Source organism: Fringilla coelebs, assembly GCF_963513975.1.
Source record: "Fringilla coelebs genome assembly, chromosome: 6".
NCBI lineage: Eukaryota > Metazoa > Chordata > Aves > Passeriformes > Fringillidae > Fringilla > Fringilla coelebs.
In genome coordinates this window covers 39,356,485-39,382,910 of record NC_140034.1, presented here as the reverse complement: position 1 = coordinate 39,382,910, position 26,426 = coordinate 39,356,485, and the positions used below count along the sequence as shown (strand labels likewise).

General features: G+C 45.4%; 1 protein-coding gene across 3 annotated transcripts; it reads left to right on the top strand.

Moving 5' to 3' along the window:
- Positions 1-1,825: 1,825 nt before the first annotated feature.
- On the top strand, positions 1,826-26,426 carry PACSIN3 (protein kinase C and casein kinase substrate in neurons 3). Of its 3 annotated transcripts, XM_084208220.1 has the most exons (12): positions 2,311-2,383; positions 8,235-8,300; positions 14,126-14,211; positions 15,679-15,779; positions 16,214-16,370; positions 17,150-17,385; positions 17,775-17,930; positions 18,477-18,652; positions 19,448-19,568; positions 20,017-20,147; positions 21,393-21,553; positions 23,130-26,426. In XM_084208220.1, the coding sequence occupies exons 4-12, from the start codon at positions 15,726-15,728 to the stop codon at positions 23,243-23,245; spliced, it is 1,308 nt and encodes a 435-aa protein (XP_084064346.1). In that variant the 5' UTR covers positions 2,311-2,383; positions 8,235-8,300; positions 14,126-14,211; positions 15,679-15,725; the 3' UTR covers positions 23,246-26,426. The 3 variants fall into 3 exon arrangements, with proteins under 3 accessions (XP_084064345.1, XP_084064344.1, XP_084064346.1); XM_084208219.1 differs by lacking the exons at positions 2,311-2,383; positions 8,235-8,300 and adding an exon at positions 1,826-2,099; XM_084208218.1 differs by lacking the exon at positions 8,235-8,300 and having other exon boundaries at positions 2,310-2,383.

Genomic DNA, 26,426 nt, shown 5'->3' with positions numbered 1-26,426 from the left:
TTATTGGACATGGTTCTCTCCCACAGAATCAAGTTGTCTTGTCACTGGGTCCGACAAAGCTATATTGCAACTAAGATCAGCTTCATGGTATTAGTAATACCATTAGGTGTTCTGCCTCCTTGTTTCCAGGATCTTTGTCCAAAGCATGAATAATTTTGGCTACTTTAGCTAAATATACAATTATATACTAATGTATAAATCATATACAAATATATAAATTATATCTGTTGATGTGTATATCATCAGAGCAACTAGAGTTTGCCATGCATATGAAAACAAGCCTATATACCATGAAAAAGTAAAACAAAATATAAAACTCTCGAGATTAAGGAGTAAATGTCATGCTGTTTGACCTCCTTCTCTTCCATGACCATTGCAAAGTTGCCCATGCCACAAAAGTGAACAAAAAGATCACTAAAACTATGACCTCATTTACCCAAGCACCCTATCTTCCCCAAGCCATTCCAGCCTTGGAGGACAGGATTGCAACAGCCATGCTATTTAATACTCTCACCCAGCAATCAGTATTGGTGGTGGCCAGGATTGGGTGGTCCCACATGGGCAGCATCTGTCTTAGACACGCTATCTTATATGTACATGGGATATCAATATAGAAATCAGCAGGCAAACATAACACAGAGCAAACACTAGATATAGACTATTAATGGATGACAGGAGTTTACCTTTTTTGACCTTCATTAATGTACATTAATTTGATAATGGAAATCAAAAATTCAGATCTTAATTTAATTAGGGAGTATCTATGCCAATGAATAGGGTTCAGCTTTGTTTTAGTAAAAGACAAAGTTGTTGCTTGTACTCTCAATTGTTATTAACTTTGAGGACAAGATAAGCATCTTTCTTCACTTTTTTAAAGGATACTCATGGTGACACGATAGGCAATGACCTGTCATGGGTGTCCACCTTCCAGGGACCCCATGCTGGTAAAAGTGAGCAGAGGATTGGTCTCAGAAGAAATTAAGTGGAATGGTTTCTAATGCCTACTTTCTAACACAGAATTTCACTGTATGTGAAGGGTATCAACACAGTTATTTTCTGGCTCTTATGAAATCTAGGGCACTTGTAAAAATGCTCAAGAACTGCTCCAGAGAAGTGGGAGATTTATGGCTTTTCTCTCTTCCTTCTGCAAGTCTCTTCAGTCTTTCCTTTTTCCACCAATTGAACAAACATCACTACAAACCCACGGCTGGGCCTTGGAATTGCATCCCAAGTCACTTGGAAGCAGTCAAGAGGAGGCGGGCCAGCAAGGTCTCATAGTGCTCCTTGTACAAGCTCTGTCTCAGGGGAAATTGCACTCGGGGACTTAAAGATGAGATCCACATTATTCAGATAGAGGTTTTCAAAGGAATGGAAGAGTGACTGAAAACAGTTAGCAATATCGGGCTGAAAGAGAAAAACAGATGCCAAGACGAGCTGAGGTGATGCCACCCTCTAAGCCCAGGCAGAGTGACCATGCCAATCTCACAAGCGAAACCACAGCACTTCACCCGGGTGGAAGCCGGCCTTGGGGAACTTCCTGCTCCAACACCAGGGCGGCTCCAGGCCCTTGAGGTCAGCTGGCCGGTACAGCACACAGATGAGCGAACTCACGGACAGGAGCTGAACTCAGGGCTGGGCAGGGCTGGGCTGGGCTGGGCCGAGCGGGCAGCAGCCCCACCCCCGCCGCCAGAGCTGCCTCCCTCCCGCCCCCTCCACGAGGGGGATCCCGGCCAGGGAGACTTCCCCCAGTCCCCTCCTCACCCCAGGGCTTCAGGCACTTCCCACTGTAGGGAGGAACAACGACGAAAGCCGGCGCGGCCCTCTCGGCACCCTCCTCCGACCCCACCGGCCTGGGCAGAGCCCGCTCCCGTTAATTGGATCAAGGGCCGAGCGGCGGGGGCGGGGAGGCGGGAGCTACGCCGAAGCTGCCCCGCCGCTGCCATCGGAGCACCCCGAGCCTGGGCCCGCCCCGCAGGAGCTGCTGGAGGCGGGGCGGGACCCCCGAGTCCCGCCGTTGAAATAGGGGGAGGGCTCAACCGATCCCTCCCCCAGGTGGCCGCTGCCCGCCGAGCACCCCGCCGTGCCGCGCCGCCTGCGAGGTGAGCGGCGGGGTCACTGCTGTGGGCTCCACTCCCCCGGGCCCGGCGCCTTTCGGACCTGTGCCCCGTGAGGGTCCTGGCGGCGGAGCCCGTCTTGGTCCCGGCGCCGCCTTCCCGCGGCGGGCAGCGTGTCTCGGGACTCGCTGGCAACTGTGAGGGAAAAGTTTCCTCATGGAAAGGGGGCGGGTGGGGGAGGCGGTACCCGGCTGGGCGCTGGCTGTGGGCAGAAAGGGACTGGGAGGCGGCTCGGTGCGGTTCGTCTGGAGGCGCAGCGGAGACCCCCGGTAGGTGCGGGAGCGGCGGCGCGCGGGGCTGGGAAGGGCGGCGGGGCTGCGGTCCCGGCGGGTTGTTCGCAAGGGGCTGGAGAAGCTCTTCCCAGAGTTTCGCTCCCTTTGTGTTCCTGAGCTTCGCTGGGTGCCCCGCCGCCGGCCTCCCGGGGCCAGCCCGCTGCCCCGTCATTGGGGGCTGCCGAGACTCCCCCTCCCTCCCTCTGGAGCCCGCGCCTCCGCTCCGCTGCGGGGACAGGGGCCTCTTTGTGCCGGATCCGCGCAGAGCTGCTTCCCACTCTGAAACCGGAGCCGCGGGCGCTAGCAGCGCTGTGGAGAGTGGGGATAAAGCGGCTTCCCAGGACCCCCTGGGAAAGGGGCCGCGCCGGGGCCCATGCTTGGGGGGCTTCAGTCCCTTGTCTCCGGCGTCCTTGTTGCCGGTTTGTGAGCCGCACTCCAGGCAGCTTAATGGAGAAGTTCGGCAGATGGGACAGTTCTGTCCTTGTTCGTCCTCCTCTCTTCTGGCTGTCGATAGCAGCCAGAGGGCAAGGGACAGGCACCAGGGTTGCTGCTTATGGCTGTGTCACTGGGCCCCTGGCAGGCTGCTGGGGTTACCGTGTCCTCTCTAGCCTAGGGCAGGAGAAAGCTGATAAACAGGGAGGGTATTAGTGGGCCTGAATATCCAGTGCTTGAGAAGACAGTCTGATTTGTCACTGGGCACGGGAGGAGGGTTCCATGGTCTCTGCAAACCTATCGATAAGTGAAACTAGCATGGCCCAAACGCATTAACCTGTTCTACCACTTTTTGTGCCAACTATGTGCTCTTTCCTTGCTTCAGTTCTTCAGGTATGCAGGAAGGCTCAGGGCTTGGTGGGGTGGGCGAGGTTAGCTGACCACCGCCAGACGCTTGTTCCTGGCCCTAGGAAGTAGTCTGGCCTTTTTGTTCACTCTTCCACTTTCCTTATAGAACTGGTGCTCCCTACTTCCTGAAACTGGAAATGAACTTCTCTCCCCTTCAAATCAGCTGCTGGTCTAATTTGCACAAAGGAATTTCTGATATTATAGCAATTGGTTCCAGTACAGAACCCAAACAGAGCTTCCCACTCCACCCTGGAACTGAAGTGTCACTAAGCCTTACAGTGGGTGACTCAAGTCATTCTCGGGATGGAATGAGAGCAGAATGCACAACTGCAGTGTGTGGGCTAAAATGACAGGGTCCAGATACTCCGTGCTCCAGGTGTGAGCTGGTCTTTGGGTGGAGTCAAAGTGGAGCTTCTCCCCAGGAGTTGCATAACTGGGCACATTCTTTCATGCAAGGATTCACCTTTCCTTGAAGTCCACAATGTGCTTTGTGTGAAAAGGAGTCTGCTTTGATAGTGTTTTGTGTAATTAATGGTATTTCTCTAGAAGTTCCCTAAAATATTTACTAGATTGTCCTTTGAGTTGCGCTTGGAACAGAATGAATGTGTGAGCTTGATCAGCTGCCTTCCCTATTTTGTGCCTGGTCCATTGTGTTGCTTTACTAGTAGGCTTTTAATTTTTTTCTTCTGATTTGTGTGTTTGAGCTTCTCTGGCTTGCCTGCACTTGTTCAGGTGAAGACTGTCTTCTCAGGCTGCAAAAAGCAGTAACTTCAGTGTGTCACCTCTGTATATGTCTGAGAACAACTGCCCACCTGGAATTCTATTATCAAATGTCAACAAGTGAATAGGCTTGTATGTGGCTGGACTGCACCAAAATGCTGCAGGTCACTAGCAGACCGTGTGTGTAACCAAGTCATAAAAGCCTGAAAACCTTATGGACCCAAACTATTTCTTCACAGGATTATGACTGGTTCTTTTAGTCATTTTAGGTTTTTGTGGATTTTACAAGACCTAGCCTGAATCTTCTGGGCTTTCCCTGGATAATCATGAATTTCCAACAAAAAGAAAAGAAATATTTATCAGAGAATCAATGTATATTTGCACACATGCATGCATATATATAAAAATGCAATTATATATATACATATATCATGTATATATATATGTAATATGATACTAGATATACACACACAGTAATACAATAATGGGACTTCTTAGGAGATGTAAAGCTCTAAGAATGCCTTCACCACCACAACAGGGTGATGTGAGCTTCTGTCAGAACTCATGATATCAGCAAGCATGGCAAACACTGTATATTCTTTATTCTGGCCATCTCAAGAGCTGGAGATGATTCAGTTGTTGTTTCAACCATTTGGTCTGTGTCATGGCTGGCATCCAGGGATTGAACTGGGGACCTCAAAAGCTAAAAGTATCTGCTTGTAGCCTGAGTGGAAAAAGCTATACTCTTGATCAGAGAGCATCAATAAACTGCCTCTATTTTTGCTATCAGCTGATCAATGATCTGTGAATTTGGGCTGCTCTTGAGACTTCATGGGGAAATGCCTGAACAATACGAGAGCTGTTTAAGCCCTTTAAGGAGCTTTTATCTTTTTAAAACAGACTTTGTGATCAGGCAAGCTGTTTTATCACTAGTTACTCAGTGTGATGGGTGTAGAGGGTACTCTGTGAGAGGCAACTGTGACAGATAGATTTTAAAAAAGCCTTAATATTTTAGTCTATGACTTCAGTGGATGGGTCAGAAAACAATGACTACTGTATTTGGAAGTTTTCACAAAGAATTTAGGTTTTTGCTCTTTGAAGAATTACAAAAGAACTTGGCATCCTTGAAGCAGTTAAGAAGCTGTTCAAGTAGTAGCTTTTTGTCACTACTCTGCAGCATGGTGATCACTGTAATTTAACATCAAAATGCACTCTTGACTGTTTGGGCACAAGTTTTTTCCAGCAGCACAAAGGAAAATGTTGTGCAAAGAGCGTGGTTCGTCCTCTGCTGTAATCATCCAGCTTTGTTTCAGTGACCGGTACATTAGTCTCCAGTTCCTTCATGCTGAAATGTGTGCTGAAGCTGGGCACTGCTATAAGGCAGTAAATGTGACTGGCATCCTAATCACATTTGAGCCTTCACTGGTTTCTCCTTGCTGTGAATGGGATGATGGGAATGGGCCTTTCAGACTTGGGATAGTTGGAATTTGTGTGTTAAATCTAGTGATTGTCACTGGGCACTGTAGTTTGTTGAAAAGGAATGTGATAGATCTCCATGGTACTGGGGGCCTGGATCCAGAGGCATTAAGTTTGTATGGGATTTTATGCTCTCTTAATAGCTGACTGTAGTAGGACTCTGTTTATTGCAACTAAGTTTTTCCAGGCTAGAGGAGTTAGAATTGCTGCAGTCAAACCATAAGTAACAGTGCTGGCAAGTCTTCAGCCTCCTCAGTCCTGTCCCTACTGTGAGGTTGATTGTAACTTCCTGCCATCCCTCAGTACAGTACCCCTGCTGCTGAGCCAAAGCTCTCCCATTCCTGAGGGTGCTGAGCTGCACCAGCTGCAGTACTGCTGTGTAGAGCTCTGAAGTGGCCTTGCTGCCTTTTCTGAAAAGGGCAAGAAGCTTTCATGGAGGATTGAGAGAAGATGTAGCATATTTGACTTCTTGAATGATTGAAGCTATTTACTTCTACTTCTTCATGTTTTCAGTCAGCTCTGCCTTGGACGCAGACTGATGAGCTATGGTAACCCATGGGAAACCTTGCTGTTGACTCCAGCAGGCTTCTACTCCAATGCAAGCAAACAACTAGGGCTTTGAGCTGCTTCAGGAAGCATTGCAGGGAAATAAAGCCCACTGGATTGCTTTGTTGTGCTTGTGGTTTTTTAAAAAAGCCTTCCAGTGTTCTTTCCTCACATGTCAGGTTGAATCCTGAGGACCAGAAACTGAAATCGTTCCTCTGGGCAGTGGACAAGCAAATGGCATTCCAGTGATGCTGAACATTAAAATCTGTCCTGTCACGTGTGCACTTTGGGGTGACTGCCCTGTTTACCTGTGTTCTCCTAAAGTATTTTGAATAAAATTTAGGATATGAAGTGTTAATAGTTCTGTTTTTCAGCCTGAGATCCAAAAACTTAAGAGGCACTACTGATACTAAGGAGTGGATTCTGTGCAGATACTATGAAAGTAGATAAAAGTTGCTCCATGACATGCAGGGCAATGAACTTCAAGAAGAATGTGTGAAGTATTTGTGGCCTTTCAGTAGAAGAATTTCAGCCTTTCAGTACTTAAAGGAGCTAATATAAAGAGAGAGAGCAACTTTTTGCATGGGCAGATGGTGATCAGACAAGTGGGAATGCTTTTAAACTAGAGAAGAGATTTAGATTAGATGTTTTGAAGAAATTCTTTACTTAAAGTGTTGCTAGAACAGGTTGCCCAGAGAAGTTGTGGATGCCCTATCCCTGGAAGTGTTCAAGGCCAGGTTGGATGGAGTTTTGAACAACCTGGTCTAATGGGTGGCATCCAAGCCCATGGAGATGGGCATGGAACAGATAATGTTTGTGGTCCCTTCCAACCCAAACCATTCTATGATTCAATGAAGTAGGAATCTTCACAGTGCAGGCCAGTTCCTAATGGCTTTCCTACTTCAACCTTGTAACCTGTGTGTATCTCTGGGAAATCTATCAGAAAGGTATAGGAATATGTTTAGAAGTGGAGTACCTCCAAAGTGGCTGATCTGCCAAACTCTTCTTGAACCAGCAGGTGCTACAAAGGGAATATAAGTTCTCTCCAGTCCACAGAGCAAATGATGCTTTCTTTTCACATCTGGTCCCATAAAAAAATATGCAAAATGACTCTGTGTAAAAGCTACTCTAAAGTCCTTCCAGTTTTTATGGTATTGAAATCTGCTTTAAGTTGCAGTTGTTTTTGTGCTGTTTAGTTTTCCTGCGGAATAAACCTAGTTCTGGTAACGAAAGGTGAAAAAAGCCTTCCTGTCAAAGTGGAGGAACTGGCCACACCTGGAACAGAAGCAATGGGTGTGATGCTTTAACCTCATTCCTCTTTACCATGAGAGATGCCCTAGCACTCAGTTGTATCTTACTCAGCTCTCAAGTCAAGGAGTTGGTTGCACTCCCTTCTACTGACTGTTTGGGACTCCAGACTCTTCAGGGAACTGGATGAACTTCAGAAATGCCTTGAGGATGATCTTCAATGTTTTTGTCTCCATTATTTGAATATTTGGAAGGAAAGTGTTCACATAATAAGCAGTTTTAGTAAATCAGCTTTTACCATGTAAAACCAGAAATCTATTTGATGCAGCCATAGATAAAGAAATGCAGTACTTTGAAATAATTGGCCATATGATTGTCACACATTTGGTCTGAAGGACAAATTTCTTCCAACTCTTATCTCCCATTCCCCTTTCTCAAAAAGCAGCCAGTGGAAAAGACAACTGTTGGTAAAGGAAACCCAGAAGCTGCAGAACTGCAAATGAGTTAAAAACTTACTGTGGCTTCCAAGTGGGAGATGGGAGCAGAGAAGGCTGGAGATTTGACTGCTGTGCAGTCTAGTGAAGCAAGAAACCACCAGAACCTCATTGTTAGAATGGAGCTAACTGGCTTGTGGCTTCCACAAAGTTTGTTTGACTGAATTGAGTGCGATCTGCTTCCTTAGCACTTCCTAATGCATTCACGTAAACTTGATCCCTGCTCTTGGCATTGCAAGGTGATTCAATCACAGGAGACTATTCCAGTGGCAGGAACTTACGGAGTTTGCCCCCCTACCCACTCCCCATCCGCTACCACGGGAAACACCCCTGGTCCACCACTTCCTATTGCTTCTGCCTTCTTTACTCAGGGTTAGATGAGTCCAGGGCATTTTATTCTGTTTGGATAAGTGTTGTTCGTGTAAAGAGCCAAACAAATCAAACTTCTTATTCCAAGCCTAGCTGGAGAGGGTAGACTGGTCCAACCTGCTACTACAATAACTCATCTTTACTTAACGTTCCAGGCAACTGTGTTACAGAATGGACTATTGCTTTTACCAGTTAATAAGTGCAGAAAAGAACATTACCAGGTAAGATGTAGATTAAATCCTGGAAAATGCAGTGTGGATTGAGACTGCTGAGGAGGGATATACTAGCTTTGACTAGAGCTTTAAACACCTGTTTATCAGTGATTTAGGAAGAAAAAACTTTCAATTGTTTGGGATCCCATCTGATGAAAAGGGAAGTGCATGTGTTTGGTGTTTGCTTGCAGAGACTGATGCAGCAGGGTGGAAAGTAGCCTGGGAAATATCCAGCATAGAAACAAACCAGTGAGGAGGCCAGGGAGTGGGACAGTAGCAATTACAGGTTCTCCATATCTGCCTGGGTTAAAACCTTGCCCTGAGAGAGTGGTAAGACAGAGAGTGTGAGAGCTGGAAAGTGGCCTTGCCGCGACTAAGGAGTGGAACAGGAATGATGCTGTTAACAGGTCTAAGAAAGCAGCCAGGGTAGTGCTGTTCCTGGTAACTTGTATGTGTGGCTTCTTACTAAGCTGTCAGCTGCAGCTGCTAAACATATAGACACATGTTTAAGTTATTCCAGCAACCATTTGGAATAAAAATGAACATAGCCTATTGCCCTGTGTGAGTATGGTACATAGTGGTTTGGTGCTGGCTTTCTCCCTCCTTCAGCTCTGTATTAGAGATAGTAATTTATTTTTGTTTTTTAATAAAAATAACAACTGGGAAAAAATGTAACATCTACCTTGATAGCCTACTACATTCCTTCATTAACATTGTCTCATACTGCCATGTTAACCAGAATAGATCTGTGATCTTGTAATATTAAAGATCCTCTACATTATATTGGAAATAAAAGCAGATTTTTTTTCTTGGTAAAACAGTTTCTGTCTGGTAAAGCTATGTCAGCCAGGAATCTTAACCCCTAGATCAGCAGCTATGTATTAGTAGAAGCTTGTCCTGTAGCCTTGGCTGCTGACAGGGAATAGCTAATAGTAGAAAGGATTGAGTTCTGCATGAACACTTTGAAAACAGCTTGGAGTGGCACATGGGGAATTGTCTGTTATCAGTACATTAACTTGATCTAAATTTGAAGACTAAGCTAAAGAAGCTGTGGTCTGGACTCAGGGGGTCAGCCCTTCAATCTTGTCTGTGTTTTAGTATTTTGGTATAATCATTGAGAATTTTGCTAGTGGACAGCCACATGATCTCTAGAGAATCATGGGCTGGGAGATGGGCTTCTGTTACAGGCTTGCACAGAGCTGAAGTGACCTCTGTGTGTAGTTACTACTCTGCCTGCTGTCTCTCTGACCTTTCCCTGGCTGGAGAAATGAGCTGAAATCTTGCTTGAAACTGTGTTAGACAGCTCTGGCAGGCTTCAGTCCTTAGGGAGAGGCTGGGAAACACTGGCTTAGTCCCTTTCCCAGTCAGGTGACTGCTGAGGGCATGACACTGCAATAAGATAAATACCTCTAAAGGAAGTTTTGGGGATCTTTGTGTTACTTGGCATTCTTTCTAGCAGTAGACAAGAACTGTCACCTCTTCAGAAAGGTGAGTGTATTCCTATAAATACCAGACCTCCTACATAATGGCAGTGGAGAGCACATTACTGGACATCATCCTAATTACTGGTGCAGAGCTACTGGATGTGCAGCTCCAGAGCTGGGGAGTCTGGAAAGGACACCCTGTCCCATGCCCCATTTCATTCTCTCTGTTGGGGACCTTCCTAGCTCTGCTGTACCAACAGCAATTGAGTTTGTTACACTGCTGGAGTGACGTGGAACCTCCTGGCTTCAGCTCTCTAGTTTCATTCTGACAAGTTAGAAGGAAAAAAAAAAGGGAATTCATGCTCGTCATTCTGTAAGGGAAGGGGTGCTGCCATCTTTTTGTGTAATTAGATTGTTCAGATTGAAACCTTTATCTGCAACCTATGCTAGAGTACCAGTGTTTTTGGAGGGAAGATAATCCCTTGACCACTGTGCTGTAGAGAAGAACGACCAGGGAATCAAATTGGTTGCAGAAAGTATCAAATTTCTGCTTTCTGATGGTAGTTGTCTTGAGGTGGAAATTAGTTAGTAGCAACCTATTACTGATGAAAACTTTTGCTTAACTTGGCTTTAGCACCTATATAGAAATTGATCCACAATAAAAATGTGTCTTCACCAAAGCCTAACTTACTAGATGAATGTTACTCAATTTGTTCCTACATGTGTCTGTATCCAGCATTTGCTGTTGTAGCTGGGAAACAGAAGAGGAGGTGCGCAGAAGGCCTTGTCTGGTGCAGTACACAAGCTTTGTTTGTGTGGATGAATTCCTGCAGGACTGCAGCCCTTTGAGCCTTTGTAGAGTTCAGAGGTTTGATCTTGGCGAATTTAGAAAAACAGTTGCTCATAAGGATTCTCAGGAGGCAGTCAAGCAATGCATAGAAGTGGTGCCTTGGGCATTTGGAGGCTGGAAGTACTGGAATGTAGTATAGATGGAAGAGAATTTCTGTGGTTTACCTGCCTGAGGGAAAGCTTTCAATGTACAACAGCTCTTATTACTTTTGGATCTAGAAGTTTTCTTTGTGGATCAGGACCCTGTTGCACAGATGCTGTGAAAGCATGAAGCAACAAGGCACACCCTGCAATGTGTAATGGGTTTCAGATATTTTTGAAAGGGATTGTTTTAGCCTGACACCTTGGTCTGAGGTCAGGGATCTGTCGTCTGAGACATGTCCCTGACTGGATCACGAGTGAGAATAACAAACATGGCTTAAAGATAGAAACAGCTCCATCACAATGAGCCCTCGGGTATTGTCCTGAGTGGAGCTCAGTACCAGTGAGACAGTCTTGAGCCATTCCATCTTTCTGCAGCTAAAGAACAAGAAGCATTTTTTCATTACTTAATGGGGAGTTGATAGCAGGTGTGGCCTAATAATTATGTTGGCTCCTAAGTGAGAGCAGGTACGTGGGAGAAGAAGGGAGGTATCTTTTCTAACACAGCAAGCAGAAATAGTTGTACCTGTCATTTGCATGGTTCAGTTTGCTTGGTGTTGCTGGTTGTAGTGGTGTTTGTGATGCCTTTATCCCTAATCCTCTGGAGGTGTGAGATGAATAACAATGTAGTCACTCTTTCCCTCTTCTTCAGAGACCTCATCTTGCAGGAGCTGCTGTGAGGTCTTAAGTAGCTCTTAACTGTGAGAGCTGATAAATAAAGGTAGGAAGGTAGGCATAAGCATTCCTTTGCCCTGCAAACATGATTTGCTAGATAGCCTCCTCTTAGCAGAGGTGGCAGTGGCATCAGGAGGTATGTGGTACTGGCCCACATAAAAGTATAGGTGGTCCAATGTAACTCCAGCTATGTTGCTCATACTGTACAGGCTCTGCCAGCCCTCCTGAATCCTTTAGTGGCTCTTGCTAAATCAGGCTGTCCATGAGGTATCCCTGTCATCTTTACTTTGCTGTAAAACAACGTCCAGGCTTTGGCACATATATTTACTTTTCCCATCAAAGTTGGGTTTTTCCTGGTCTCAAACACTTAGTGGCTCATGCCATGTGGTATTTCAGGAATAGATCGGCATGAAGGGGTGGACTGGCTCATCCAGGGCTCACTCAGGGTGACAGCAGCAGCTGTTCTTTTCAGCCCCTCTGTGCAGTACTAAGTACCTTCCCTATGTCTGCATGCAGATCCAATTTGATCTGCTGACAGACATGGGCTCATGAAATATGTAAAGTCCAGAAAAAGCCCAGCAGGAAAGGGTCCTTCTTGTTCTTTGACCTTTATGCTTCTACCAAGCTGGATTTTTCTGGATTTTTATAAAAGCTATACAACTGCTATAGAAATATGTACTCAACTGACTGCTTACTCAGGTCATGGAGATTAGCCTGTAGAAATATTATACCACTCCATTGTATTTTCCCCCCAGCTACTGTGCTGATGACTACAGTAAAGCCTTAAGCTGTGGCATACTTTGCCACATGATATTACAGATACTGCAAAATCATATGAATTCAAAAGTAGGTTGAAGAAATTAATGGAAGAGAAATCTGTTGAGTACTCATTCATAGGTGGCACATCCTGCTCAAGGAAGTTCCTGTCAGCAAGTGGTTAGAGGCTTGGAGAGCATGCAGGGAGGCATCATGTATGCTTGCTCTGTTGTCAAAGTGAGGGAAGGTATCTCCTTTTGGCTGCTGTCTAGAAAGGCTATGAGGCCATGATAAACCTTAGTCTGATCCAGCACAGCTACTATTATATTTCAGAGCCTGTTAGTGATAGTAAATCTGGTTATTTGAATTGGTGACTCCTGAGAAAGCAAGCAGATGTGACTCAAATTCTATCACGGAAACTGCATAAAGAATGGATTCAGGGTTTGGGATGTTTGCTTAGTCTGACTGTCCCTCAAATGAATAAGCGTATACTGCCATACAACAGCTTTCCACATTTAACCCCCCCAAATTATAGTACCATGTAGTCAGCCTGAATTGGAAAGTAGAGATGGAAGGCATGTTTGTGATTCATTGCTTCCTGATAAAGTGGGGATGGGGGAGTACCATGGAAAAAGTGATACAGCATTCATGTGTCATGTATCATTGATCTATGTCTTCATCAGGAGAAAGAAAGAAAGGATGGGTTTTAAATACACTTTTACATACCTTCACTAAGTTTTTTTTAATCATAGCAATTTCAGGAATGTTTAGTCTGGTTTTATCAGGGACTACGGGGAAGGCTTAACCTTTAATCCAGTGACCTGGACGACTCAGAGTCACAACTCTTCCCCCTCAACCTCTTGCCTTCCCTTCCGCACCAAAAGTCATCAGTTTGCAATAACACGGTCTGCTTTTCTTTCCTTCCTTCTGTTTCCGTACCTTCTTTCATTTCTTCTCAAAAATGGTCTTATCATCTGGCTGAGAATCCCACTTCCGTGTTTTGCAGTTTCTACTCTCAGCTGCCCTAACCTTCCAGCCTCAGCTGAGTGCATGCTGGTGACTGAGAAGGGATTTTTTTGCTTGTCTATAGTTAAGGTTTTTTGTTATTTTTGTCTTTTTTTTTTTTTTAATAAATAAACTTTTTAGATTGAGCTAAATGTCCAGGGATGTAAATGTGAGATAAACAAAAATATCTTCTCCTGCCCTGGCTTTTCTTAGCCTCTGCAGACCTTTTACTTCTCTTTGCTCTGTAGAGAGCTGATGACCATTACCTGTACTATACAGCAAAATAAAGTATTTCTGAGAATGTGATGGGAACACCTTACAGAATCAAGGGACAAAAAAAGCTCTCCTGCTAGAGGGCTAAATTCTACCCGTGCAGTACTAGGTGCTCTTGTACTAAAGGAACTGTAGACCAGAATATGCATTTTGGTGAGTTTTAGTGGCTTTTTCTTTTTTTCTTTATGTAGAGTTATCAAGTTCTTTGACTTGTGTATAAATCTTTGTCTTTAGTTAAAACAGACTGGAGAAGGTATGTATGTGTCCTTCTCTCTTTGTCCTAAAGGCAGCTTTGTGTAAAACTGTATGCAGCAAGGACATGAAGGCTTTGGGGTTTGCTAAACTGGACACTGTCCAGTCAGGGGGACCAGGCCCCATGTGGGGTGCCTGGCTGCTTATTTTAGGTCTTTCTGGCCCAAGCCGTTCCCTGTGCTCAGCTGTTGTGATGCTACCTTTCCTGCACAGTGCTGTCAGCCACCCCAGTGTTTCTATTTTAACTTTCTCTGGGGCTAGATCTTGTGACACAAGGATTTGGCATCTCTCCTACGTGCTGGAACATGGCATCTCGGGAGGCACAGTGGGTGCAGCTGCTATATCAGAGGGTGCCCCTCCTAAGTAGCTGGTAGAAAAGGGACACCCCTTTGTGTGCATCAGAACAGGCATCATCCCTCCAAAGGAGTGTCTGACCGTGTCCCTCTCTATCTCCTCCAGTCTTTTTTCAGAGTCTGAAGAGCTTGAGACACACTTGCCAGCTTCCCACTGCTCCCCTGCGGCAGCATCTCACTTTCAGCTTTCAGGTATGTAGTTACTGGGGCCAGGAGCAGAGTTCTGTGCCCTGGAGGCTGTAAGATGGTTTTGCAGTCAGATGACAGATGTGGGGAGGGAGGACGGGGACAGCTGATGGCATGGTAGAGGAATTAATTTTTCAAGGTTTGTGTACCTGAATGTCATATCCCATTTAACAACTTGCTTCAGTGACTGGAATTCAGCATTTCCAGCCTTCTGAAGAAGGCCAGAGGAACAGCACTAATATACTTCTGACACACTCCATGGGATGACACTAGGCAAACATAGCCAAATGTTGGAAATTTCCTGAAGTCTGGGTTGGGGCACTTCACTGTGTGGCGCATGCCACCAAGAAGAATTTGCATGAAGTGGGAGATGTGGACTCTTGACCTGATCTTCTCTGCCGTGTGCTCTGTGGGCTGGCAGAATGAGCAGATACCTCTCTGGGGTGTGAGGGAAGCTTTTTATAACTAGGAATGTGCAAGAGGAGAAGTGGCAGCAAAGGCCATGCATGCTCCATTAGCCTGGGCTCATCTGAAAAGAACTGGGTTCGTCAGCAAGCCACTGGGCTTGGGTCCTGTTACTCCCTCTCTCATTCTTGCCCAAGAACAACCCTGAACCTCTCCCCAAGGAATTCATGGCTTTGTACCACCTCAGAAACAAACTGGCAGTGCAGGCTAGCACAGGGGAATGGGCAGAAGTTCTGAGGCAGCAGAGAATGACAGGAACCTTTTACCTTCCAGTCTAGATTTTGAGCCTAATGCAGTGAGTGTAATGAAAAGAGCAGCTGGGCAGGGATGTTTCTAGGGAAGCAGTGCTGATGGGTAACAGGCACGTGTGCTGCGCTGCCGTTTGGCTGGGTATGCCCCAGCATATTTCTGTACTTCTGCTCAAGCCCAGTTCAGCTGGTGGGCAGCTTATAGGGCTCCTCCCCATTCAAGACATGCCTGCCTGCTGACTGCTCAGCCTTGTTTTCCCCATTCAGTTGTTGTAATCCTGTAATCTTGAGTCATACTGGGAAGCTGGAGTCATCTCCATTGACACAAGACTTTATTTAAAATCTTTCAAGGCAGATTTTAAATAGCTTTAGCTACCTCAGTTTCTGTTACCCTCTCGAGGGCTTTGGTTAAGACCAGAATCTCAGCAGAAGTATTTGGTGCTGCTGAAGAGTGTTGGATTCATGAGCATGTCTGATATCTGCACAGCCAAGGCTGGCAAGATTGTCTTCTACAACATCCTTTCCCAGTGTGTTACAAGCCTGACAAGGAGGCCTCTTGTTTGCAGGGAGGGAGGAGGCCAGTTCAGCCCTGGGCATCTTTGCTGGACCTTGCCATCTGCCGCTAGAGGGGCACTGATGACAGTACCTGACTGAAGGGGCAGCAAGCTGGGCTCCTCCAGCTCTAAGAGCCATGGAGAGCTATGCTGTCTGCTAAGGCTCAGCCAGTGCTATGATAAAAATCACTTTTCTCTTTTCTCAGGTTAACTGAAATCTGCAAACATTCTCTGCTGCAAGAAAAAGAGGGTGATGTCATCAGAAGATGATGCTGGCGGGGAGGCTCCTGGGGGCAGTTTCTGGGAGGTAAGGAAGGATAATTGGAGTGTGAGGGAGGTAGGAGTGTCATCTTACCACCCACTGGTGGAATTAGTTTGAGTTCCAGGTCTGTGGTGACACGTTGCCCTTGAGGAGTGGAAGGGAGGAGCTGTGGGAAGGTTCAGTGCCATGCTGTGTGTTACTACGGGGAGTAGTGAGTCTTTCTTCCATAGATACTGTGGAGTGAGAGTTCTTTGTTCAGCTGACATTGATCTGAGCTGTGAGAGAAGCAAGCAAAGCATCTCAGCTTCTTCCCTCCAGTGCTGTGTCTTCCTGAGACTGCCAAAGGAGGGTCTGAGCCCAGATGCTGGCTTCAGATGATCTCATGTTCCCTCCCCATGCAATGATGGACCTGCTCTTGTGTGAACTGTAGGAATGTGAAAGTCAGCATGGTATAACGATAATGCTGTGTGACATTTCAGGCCGGAAACTACAAGCGGACAGTGAAACGTGTGGATGATGGCTACCGGCTCTGCAATGACCTTATCTCCTGCTTCCAGGAGCGAGCCAAAATAGAGAAGAACTATGCCCAGCAGCTAACAGAATGGTCCCGTAAGTGGAGGACCAATGTGGAGAGAGGTAAAGTTGGCATATCAGACTGGGAACAGGAAGCAATCATTGCACTCCCTTCTTTGAGTGCTGTCTTTTACTGAGGTGACACTGTTTCCTTGAGGGACAGGCGTCCCCTCGCCAGGAAGGGGGTAACTTTCTTGGGTGTCTTTTTTGTATATTTGCCTGTTTTTGTCATCAGTCCTCTGATTCACTTGGAGATGTGTTCTCTTTGTCATGTGCATGGTTATTTTTAAAAAAATAAATCTTTGTGCTTAGTTTGGCAAGTCCTTGGGCAGTCCATGTCTTAAATCAAGCTGGAGATACCCCCCTTTAAGGATGGCTTAGCTGTCTTCTCCAGTCTGGGAACAACTACTAACGCTGTGATTTAGTGGCAGTGTGCTCAAACTGACAGTGTCTCACAAAGTAACAGGAAACAATGGGGCGGATGTCCCAAAGGACCTGCTGGTCTGTGGAACAGAAGCCTAGCCTCAGTCATGAATTAATGTTGCTCTCTGCTCTGAAGCCTAAGCCAGATTTGGGAAGAGGATTTTCTACAGAAACCTTCTCCTAGCAGGCACCATCTGGGACAGTTGAAGCTGCCCAAAGAAATGCCCATCATCCAGCTCTTACAGCCAGTCTAGATGCTGCCTGGTGGAACTGTGGAAACCAGTCAGTGCTGACTTGTTTGATGGGGCAGAGTTAGGGAAGTGACTCCTTACTGGTAGATGTATGTAAGGGGAAGAGAATCTGCATTCCCTTCTGTGGGCAGTAGGTATTAAGAGTCTCTCTGGTGCTCGTTCCTGCAGGTCCACAGTATGGTACTCTGGAAAAGGCCTGGCATGCCTTCCTGACAGCTGCAGACAAACTGAGTGAAATTCACTTGGCTGTCCGGAACCACCTGGCTGGTGAAGATTCTGATAAGATCAAGGCCTGGCAGAAGGAGGCCTACCACAAGCAGATGATTGGAGGCTTCAAGGAAACAAAGGATGCAGAGGATGGGTTCCGCAAGGCCCAGAAACCCTGGGTGAAGAAGATGAAAGATGTAAGCAAAGTGTGAATGGGGAGAGAGAGATAAGGGTAGTTGAGCTGGCTGCCTGATTTCAAGAGTCACTGGGCAAACAAACTAGGTTAGCCAGAGAATTCCCAGAGAGGGATGGATCTCTCGAGGATCTCATGTTCTTATGGTTTTATAACTTCCTTCCTATATGGGAAGACTTCGGTAACAGGTTTTGTATTCCTGCAAGCAGGTGAGCACTGAAAAAGAGATCATTTGAAGGTACCACTTCCCACTGAAGCTTTGTTTACTAAATGTTGAACTGGCATTCCTGTTAGGTTGCTGCAGACTCTAACCAATGTTAACATGCCTCCTCTGAGAATTGGAGGATCAATATGGGCAGGACCATAGCTTTTTCTGCTTCCCTTCTCCTGCAGGTGGAGACATCTAAGAAAAACTATCATGCAGCCCGGAAGGAGGAGAAAACGGCCCATACAAGGGAGAACCACGCCAAGGCAGACTCGTCTGTCTCACAGGAACAGATGCGCAAGTTGCAGGAGCGTGTAGAGAAGTGCACTCAGGAGGCTGAGAAGGTGTGTGTGTTGTATGGATGGGGGTCACAAGGATACTCCTTTCAAGGAAAAAGCATTGGTGGCAATGTCCCTCAGTGAAATTACTCAGCTGAAGCCTGTAAGATGTGAAATCCTATCATCTGAGGTTTTAGTGAGCTAGACTGAGACTTTAGTAACTAAGATCTTGGTCTTTGGAGTTAGGCAAGATCCTAATTTATAAATCAATTTAAAATAAAAAAGGAAAAAAGTGTAGGGGATTTGGTGCAGGGAGTGGAACCTGTAGAGCTGAAGACTTGGCTACCAAAAATAGCTGATTTGTCCCTCCACAAGAGGAAAAGTGTGGAAGGTCCTGTATGAAAGAGAGTAGTAAGGAAGAACAGGAAACTTGCAAGAATATTAGGAGAGCAATGGACTGGCACATCAGCTGTGGGATTTCTTAATTCTTTGGTGTAATTGTCAACAATCCAGGGGGAAAAAAATTTATCAGTCCCAAGCCAGAGTAGGGAGGGTTGTTATTTCTTTGCCATCAGAGCAACACATCTCACCATTGCTGTGTTCCTGCTACAGTGCAAGGATCAGTATGAGAAGATGCTGGAAGAATTGAATCGCTACAATCCCCGCTACATGGAGGACATGGAGCAAGTGTTTGAAGGCTGTCAAGAGGCAGAGCGCAAGCGATTGTGCTTCTTTAAGGAGATGCTTCTGAATCTGCACCAGCATCTCAACCTCTCCACCAGTGAAAGGTACTGGCCCTGATGCAGAGGGGAATTCTGCCAGCCTGGAGTGTGTAGGCTCTGGTGAGGGGTGCCGTTTCTGGTGTCTCTGGAAGCTGCTTGCATCAGCCAGATCTCGCTTCTTCCCCTTTCGAGTGTATATTAGAATTGGCATTTGGTCTCTTTAGAGTGACCAGTGCGGGGGTCTATGATTGTAGGCAGTGCCAGGCTCCCCAGACAGGATTTTCTGCCTTTGAACCCTTCATTTTTTACTACTCTCCAGTACTGTCCTGCGTGTGTACTTCTATCCTATGAAAAACCTCATGTTGTTATATGTAATCCCAGGCTAAGGAATGTAGTAGCTCTGTTGTCTTCTAGTTTTGATGGTTATTTCACCTATTTTGCCGTTAGTAGAGAGACCTTTTGTGAAGTAATGCCTGTAAGCCCACGAGTTGCCCTAAGCAGAGGTTACACAGGGTCAACAGGCACAGCCAAAAATCTTCTGTGCCCCTTTTATGGTAGAGGCGACAAATCTGAGCCACCTCCCTGTCCATGTGCAAGAATGTGCTGAGTTATTTCAGTGCTCACTTAATGAGCTGTGCTGGCACTTGTTAGGCACTGCCACACCAAACAAGCCTGTCCCGTTTGCCAGGCTGACTCTCCAGAAAGGGAGGCTGTGTTTTCCTAGGGCTGAATAGGTGATGCTCAATCCTGTGGGATTGAGGATGTTTATTGTGCATGAGGTTAATCTCTTCCTTCCTACTTGGCTTTTGGGAAACTGCTGAAGGATTTGATTACTGGTGGTTCTGTCTGTTCTGGTTGTAGCTTTCATGCTTTGTATCGGGATCTCCACCAAGTCATCATGGCTGCAGACAACCAGGAGGACCTGAAGTGGTGGCGCAACACTCATGGACCGGGCATGGCGATGAATTGGCCTCAGTTTGAGGTGGGGTAGCATTCTAGACTCTGTTAATGCTATTTCCAAACAGCTGCTCAGCTGAAACTGGCCATTACTAGTCTTGGAAAGACCATGTCTTTGCTGAGCAGGCTTAGGATGTTGGGCTCTTCTGAAATTGTGTTCCAAGCTGTCTGCTGCCCAAAGGGGCACACACAGGCTGTCAACCTATACTCCAGCCATCCAACTGCAAGAGAACAGGAGGTGGTGCTCAGGGCCGTGGGACAGCTTTCTATGATGATTTTCTCTCAGCCTCTTTTGTTGCACCTTGGGATTCAATAGAAATGAGCCTGCTGTACCAGCAAAGCTATTGAGCTTACCACTTCAGCTGCTACTGAAGTACAACCTAGTCTTCTGTTGTTCTGTATTGGGCAGAAAAGATGCACAGAGTGTTTCTATCTGAGTGGCTTTGATGGTATTTCTGGTTTTCCCTGGACAGGAATGGTCCCTTGAAACACAGAGGCAAATCACCAAGAAGGAGAAGAGTGGCAAGATGGCTGATGATGTCACACTGACTAGCATTTTGCCTACACGAGATGGTGTTGTCTCACAGACCCCTCTGCAGACAAGGTAAAGACTGAATTCTGGGATACATCATGTTAGGAAAAGTACAGTCCTGCCTAGGGTCATGAACAAGTTGGGTTGATAAGAGTAATCTCTTCCTTAATTTCCTGTCTCTTGCCTGTGGCATTACCTGTGGCACTCTGGAAAAGGCCATGTAGAAAATGCTGTTTAGGGTAGCTTTTTGGTTTGGGGTTTGTTTTGTTGGGTTTTTTGGGATTTTTTGTCCAGCACATTCTGCCTCACAAAGTGCATTCCTGGTAAAGATCCTTCTAGTGACAAGATTTAGCCCAGTTTGACTAGTGCTGTCTGATTCTGGCATGCATTTCCCCAGTTCTTCCTCCCAGACAGGGTGAGAAAAGTTGGGAGTTGTGTGGTTTCCTAAGTGAAGGTAACAAATTCTTATTGTTTTTCCCTGGTATGGTGCTGAGCAGTACCAAACAAGTTTGAGTATAGCTGCTTCCCTTCCCAGGAGGCAAGCCGGGAGAATAGGGAGAAGCAGAACAGACTCATCCTGCTGTTACAGTAGCTGTCCTGCTTTAAAAGGTAGACTCTGGCCAAAGTGAACTGACCAGAGAAGAATGGGGATATAGAGATTTTTCGAAGCCACTACTGTATTTCTTAGTCAATTGGATTCAAGGGTCCTATTTGCCAATCTACAGGTTTTCCTATCAAGAGGAGCAGAACAGCCTCTTCTATGATACCCTGAAGGCACCAACCCATGTGAAGTTAGTATGGAACATAGCCTCTGCAGGGTTTTTTTGGGTTCCAGGTGTCTGTCCTCTGCTGCTCTTCCCTTCTACTCTTGTCCCTGACTTGGAAAACATCATTTCAGACATCTTGTCAGGATGCAAAACACAGCTTTTCCTCTCTGTCTTATTCTTGGTTGGAATAACTCCGGACGCAGCTGGGCTGTCCAGTTAGGACTGGACTTCCTTGTATCAGAAGGTCTGCTAGAGTAGGAGGAGGTCATAAAGAGTGTGTGTGTGTGTGTGTGTGTATAAAAATACTTTGACAGTGAGTTATCCTCCTGGCCCACAGGGTTCTAATGCTAGGGTGCTTTCAGCAAAATCTAGTATCTCCTGGGGTCTCTCTTCCCTGTTCACCCTTGCTTGACTTTTGGGCCTCTTGCACCCTGTCCTATAGCAGAGCAGTCTCAGAGGTCGTCAGGGTGGTGCATGATTCAGGAGGAGGTTGGTGAAAGATCAGTCTACTAACAACCATCTTGTCCCCTCTCACCTTCCACGCACACAGCGGAGGGAAGGAAGACATTTCGGAGTGGTCAGATGAGGACACTCCCAAGAAGTGCCTGGATGCCAATGGGCATGAGGAAGACCTAAAGGTACCAGGTGTACGGGTACGAGCACTCTATGATTACACGGGACAGGAGGCTGATGAGCTGAGCTTTAAAGCAGGTACAGAAGCACTAATCTCTTACTAACCTTCCACTTTCCTCACTTGGGCTCACTGAGTGATTGAAACATTCTGTAAGAATTGGATGTCCACGTGAAAACTGACCTTTAGTCTTCCCTTGGTCTGACCACTGCTAGCTCATTCGAGGTGCATGACACAGTGGGAAATCCAGTTTTTTCTAGACCAGAATGTAGTGAGGCCGCATGGCAAGAGACTGTCTAGGCCTTGGTCAGAGTGCAGGGAGAGCCTGCCTCTTCGTAGGGCATTTATTCTGAATTGTGTCTTGAACTTTTATTAAATGTTTCTCCCTTGCACCATTGACATAAAAATTACATGGATGTTCTGGATTGTCTTTTCAAATAATGTGAAGATAGATATTTTGGGAGAAGCTCACCTGACTGACATGTACTACTGAAGGCAGAAGTCAGCTGGCAAAAAAACAGCTATGCAAACTGTTGCTCAACATGGGTATCTCAAGAATGGAGATCCTGGTCTGCAGCAGAGGATTGAGCACTGGAGCAAACAGACCTGTCCCCTTTTCTTCCTTTAGTTAAATTTAAGTTTGCATGTGCCTTCCTCTCATTTTCAAGTGGACATCCTGATCCTGGGAGCATCTCTGATCTTGCTTGTTTTGAGTTTTACATGGTATCTCTGTGCTTTAGGACTAAAACACACCCACTAGAAGTCACTGAAGCCCTTCAGTAGCCAGGCCTTGTGCCTGAGGCCAATGTCTGTGCTGCAGTGTTACCATACTAGTAAACTTCCTAACATTAACTTCTTGCTTTAAAATATCCTGCAATGTGGGTGCTCTATAACTTGACTTTATTCTTTCTTTCCACTCAGCAGATGAAATGGGGTATGACTTGTTAGCTGTAGTCATCTCCTTTTTGAATCTGCTCTGAGCAACACATACCATTAAGGCTTCAGCGTAACAGCAGTGACTTTCTGAGACTCTGCCAATGTGGGATGTGCCTATTGATGCAGTTAGACCTCTCTCTCTGGCAGAAGTATGACCTTCTACTGGTCGAGGAGGGGATCTTTCTGCCCCTTCCCAAAGTAGATGTGGGAATGTTAAAGGTCTTTCCTGGTCATAGTCTGAGAAATCAGTTGATCTCATGCCTTACTGACCAAACCAGACACTCCATCATGGAACAGGCATTTTGGATCCTAACAGCCAGAGCTTAGCAGCTTCTTGAATTTCCTTCCCACTTGCCTATCAGACAAGCCACTAAGAAAAAATGTCTCATATGTGTCTGATCACTCTGGTTTGTAAGCATGTTCCTTAGGGAGAGAAAAGCAGGCAGAACTGTAGGGCACAAAAGATTCCTGATGCTGAATAGAAGAAGCAAAGGTCTGTTTAAGTTCCTTGGCCGAGGTGATAGTACTGAGAATAAATACTGAAGAGATCACTGATTCTGGCTTTGATTAAGCTGCATTATGATAAGAGTGTTGATAAGGGAAGAAGAGTGTGATGACTGAGACCAATAGTCTTTGTTTTTTTATAAAGTCATCTTAGGTGGGTAAAATGCCATGCTACCTTTCTCAAGGCTGCCTCCTAATGACTGTTCTTACTTTTAGGTGAAGAACTAATGAAGATTAGTGAGGAAGATGAGCAGGGCTGGTGCAAAGGCCGACTTCTCACTGGTCAAGTTGGACTCTATCCTGCTAATTATGTTGAGAAGGTTGGATCATGATTGCTGCTGCATCACCAGTGCCTCACAGCCATACCAGCATCTCCTGCAGAGGTCACTGGGTCACTCCTGGCCCCAACCCACCTTTGCAGTATATCCAGCAGCTTCTGGACTTTAAAGGCATATATTCCATGTAACTAATGCTTCATTTTAAACATCTAGATCTGTAGGGATTTTCTAAAAAATAAACAAGGATGAATAAAGACTTTTCTGAGCACTACAGTAGTGTAGGAGTGCAGAAAGAAACAGATCCTTTTGACTTGCACTGAGTGAAATGAGGTAAGTGTTTTCATGGAGCTCTATAAAAGAGAGAAAGCATACTTCTTGACTTCAGTGCACGTGCATCCATAGTGCATTGGGTATTGAGGTCTGCCCTGCCTTCAGGCTTCCTGTTCAATGAATTTTTGGTATGTAGTGTAATAAGGAACTTCTAGTATTGTTTCCCCAAGCTGACTGGCAGAAAGCTCTTTATTTTCCCATGTATTTTATAAGTTTTCATTATCCCTCAGCTGCAAGCTTGTTGGGTTCCCTGATAAGGCAGCTAGTAAAAGTTACACAGCTACAACCTGAACATCCCTTTTCACTGCCCTCATTTTTATTGGGGTTACCCCAGGAATGAATGATAGTATAGCTGAGGCACAGGAGAAAGAAGCTTCTGTCTTGCATGGTGTGGCTGTTCAGGCTAATGAGTTCTGAACAGACCTGTTGTACAGCAAGTTGGAGGTGACTGAATGCTCTCTGAGCTAAAATGGTCTTTGACACATGCTGAAGGCTGGTTTTAACAAAATGACAGCCATGTTCCAGTGCTGTTCTGCTTAGGATTCCTAAATTCACTTGTGTATTTTGGGGTTCCTAATGCACTTAGATTATTTTGGCTACACCTCTCTTCAAGAGCACTTAGTGCACAGCAGGGACCCTCTTTTTTTCCTTTCCAGTGTCTTCTTGACTTAGACAGGGCTAGAAGTGCACTCCCTGCTTTGCCAAAGACCCCTGCACTGTGATGAGGGTTGCACTGTGGAAGTTGCCTTTTGGCTAGCACAAATTACCTGTAGAGGGGTAACTCCCCTTTTTGTCCTGAACTGCTGCAAGTGCACTTATGTCCAGCTGTTAAGTGCCATTCAGCAGGGAGGATGTATCCAACATCTTTATCTCACCTGTCCTCATGCCTTTGAAAGCCTGTGAGGCTACTGGAAGATCTGATCTTAGTGCTCTGCATACTCCAGCATAGGGACTGATTAGCTCAAGAGCTTGAGGGAGCAAAAAACTGGAAAATCTCCCACTGCCAGAGAAACAAAGGCAAACAAGCAGTTGCTTAAAAATGGCTGGCTTAGTACATCTGCTTGAAACTGCTGCTGAAATGCATTTTGAGTTTGTAGTGACCTTCTGTGGTGACATTCTTATTCTGGCCTAGCACGTGTGAGTGACCTGGCTCAGTCAGACTCAAAGAACTCAGCTGAGCCTCCACCAACCACTTGGGGTGAACTGTTTCAAAGCTGTTTGGAAAAAGGGTGCTACACATAAGAAAGGCTGAAGTCATGGGTGAACTTCGGGATTAAATGTCCAGTATTGTGTTAACAGCAGCTAGTAAACCGAAGTGTAGACTGAAACAGAGATAGACATATTCAAACACTGTTAATTTATGAAGATTAAAGTATCACAAATATATCATTGCCTGGCTGACAACAGAAATTAACCTTTTACAGCATACTGCATTCCTTGAAATGTAGTCTGCCATGGACAAAGAGATGGGAGACTAATGTTATTTAGTGCTTTTGTGAGACTACAGAAATTTAGTTGGAAAGTTTTGCTTGAAATATCCCTAGCAATGTACTTCATGAATGGGGAAGAGGGGTGCAAACCAAAAGAAAAAGGCTAAAGCATTTTGCTCAGAGTCTATTATGTAATTTCTCCGTAAAAGAGAAAATATTTCCAAAAGGCAGTTAAATATCTAAACAACAGACATTAAAAATGCCTCGATTTAGCTATGAATTTAATTAGTATTCTAGGTTCAGTATCTGAAGATGCCTCTAAGCTTATCCCATGTAGTTAGAGGTGTTGGTATATGAGCACTTGGATTTATTTAAAGATCCAGTCTGCTTTTGGTTCTGTGTCCCAGGTAAAAATATAATTAGTGTTCTGCAATAATTGCAAGTGTTCCACTTGCTAACCCACAATGGAATGATTTGTTGCTCCTTTGTCTTAGCACACGTGAATGTAAAGAGAGCCTGCCAGGCTTCTGGGAGAACTGAGATTAAAGCAGTGCTAAAATGACCTGAGATGTCTTATAAACAATACTGAAGTTTCCCTGATTAACCTGCATATTTCAGACATTAATGCTAGATCTTTTATGTAAGGTCAAAAAATGGTGGAAGGGAGCTACAGAGGATGACATGGAAAATTTACTTCTAACTCGTGTTTGAGTTCTAGTCAGGCTGTAATTAGGGATAGAGGTAGGTGTGGCCATAACATGCTAAAGGACAGAAATGTCCAGTGAACAGAACCTCTGATTGCAGTACAAACAACCTGAAATTCCACAGGACAAAGTCTGAACAGACTTGTTTGTCCTATGAAAACATGACCACCTGATTATAGTGGGCTGCTTGAAGGTTTCCAGAAATTGTGACATATCTTATGTGAACAAGTTCTCTAAGGACTGTTTGCACATCAGAAATTCCTGCCAAGAGCTGAAGTAATGGACAGAAGACAATACATTGAGAATGAAAAATTGCTTGGCTGGACTATACCTCAGAAACGGGCATGGCACTTAGTCCTGGCTGCCCAAAACCATCTGGATTAGTAAAAGAGAGCCTGTGTAGTAAAGATCTAGCTGAAGGGAAGGAGGAAAAACAACCCCAAACCAACCCACATCTAATGATCTTATATTCAAGTAATAGCTCTACCTGGATACTTGGTTTTCCACAGAAGCAAATGAGGTTTTGTTAACCACAAAGGTTCTAGTTGAAACTTCCAAGCTGTGCCAAAAGTTTTGTGTGTGAACAGAGACATGTACACAGAAACTAATTGCTGTGCCTGAATTCCAGAAGGCCAGTGAAGCCTGTTTTCTTCCCCCATGGTTTTTGTAAAAAAAAAAAAAAATACAAATTCACCTCTGTGCCTGATGGGCAACACAGTAAATAATTATCTATTCATATTTTATTTTTTAATAAAGCCATTCCTTGTGGAA

What these genes read in the sequence shown, in the direction of transcription:
- PACSIN3 (XM_084208219.1), top strand. Translation starts at nt 15,726, where the DNA reads ATGTCATCAGAAGATGATGCTGGCGGGGAGGCTCCTGGGGGCAGTTTC. An exon ending in AACCTCTCCACCAGTGAAAG is followed by an intron (nt 18,653 to 19,447) that starts GTACTGGCCCTG and finishes TTCTGGTTGTAG; the next exon opens with CTTTCATGCTTTGTATCGGG. An exon ending in TGAGCTGAGCTTTAAAGCAG is followed by an intron (nt 21,554 to 23,129) that starts GTACAGAAGCAC and finishes TCTTACTTTTAG; the next exon opens with GTGAAGAACTAATGAAGATT.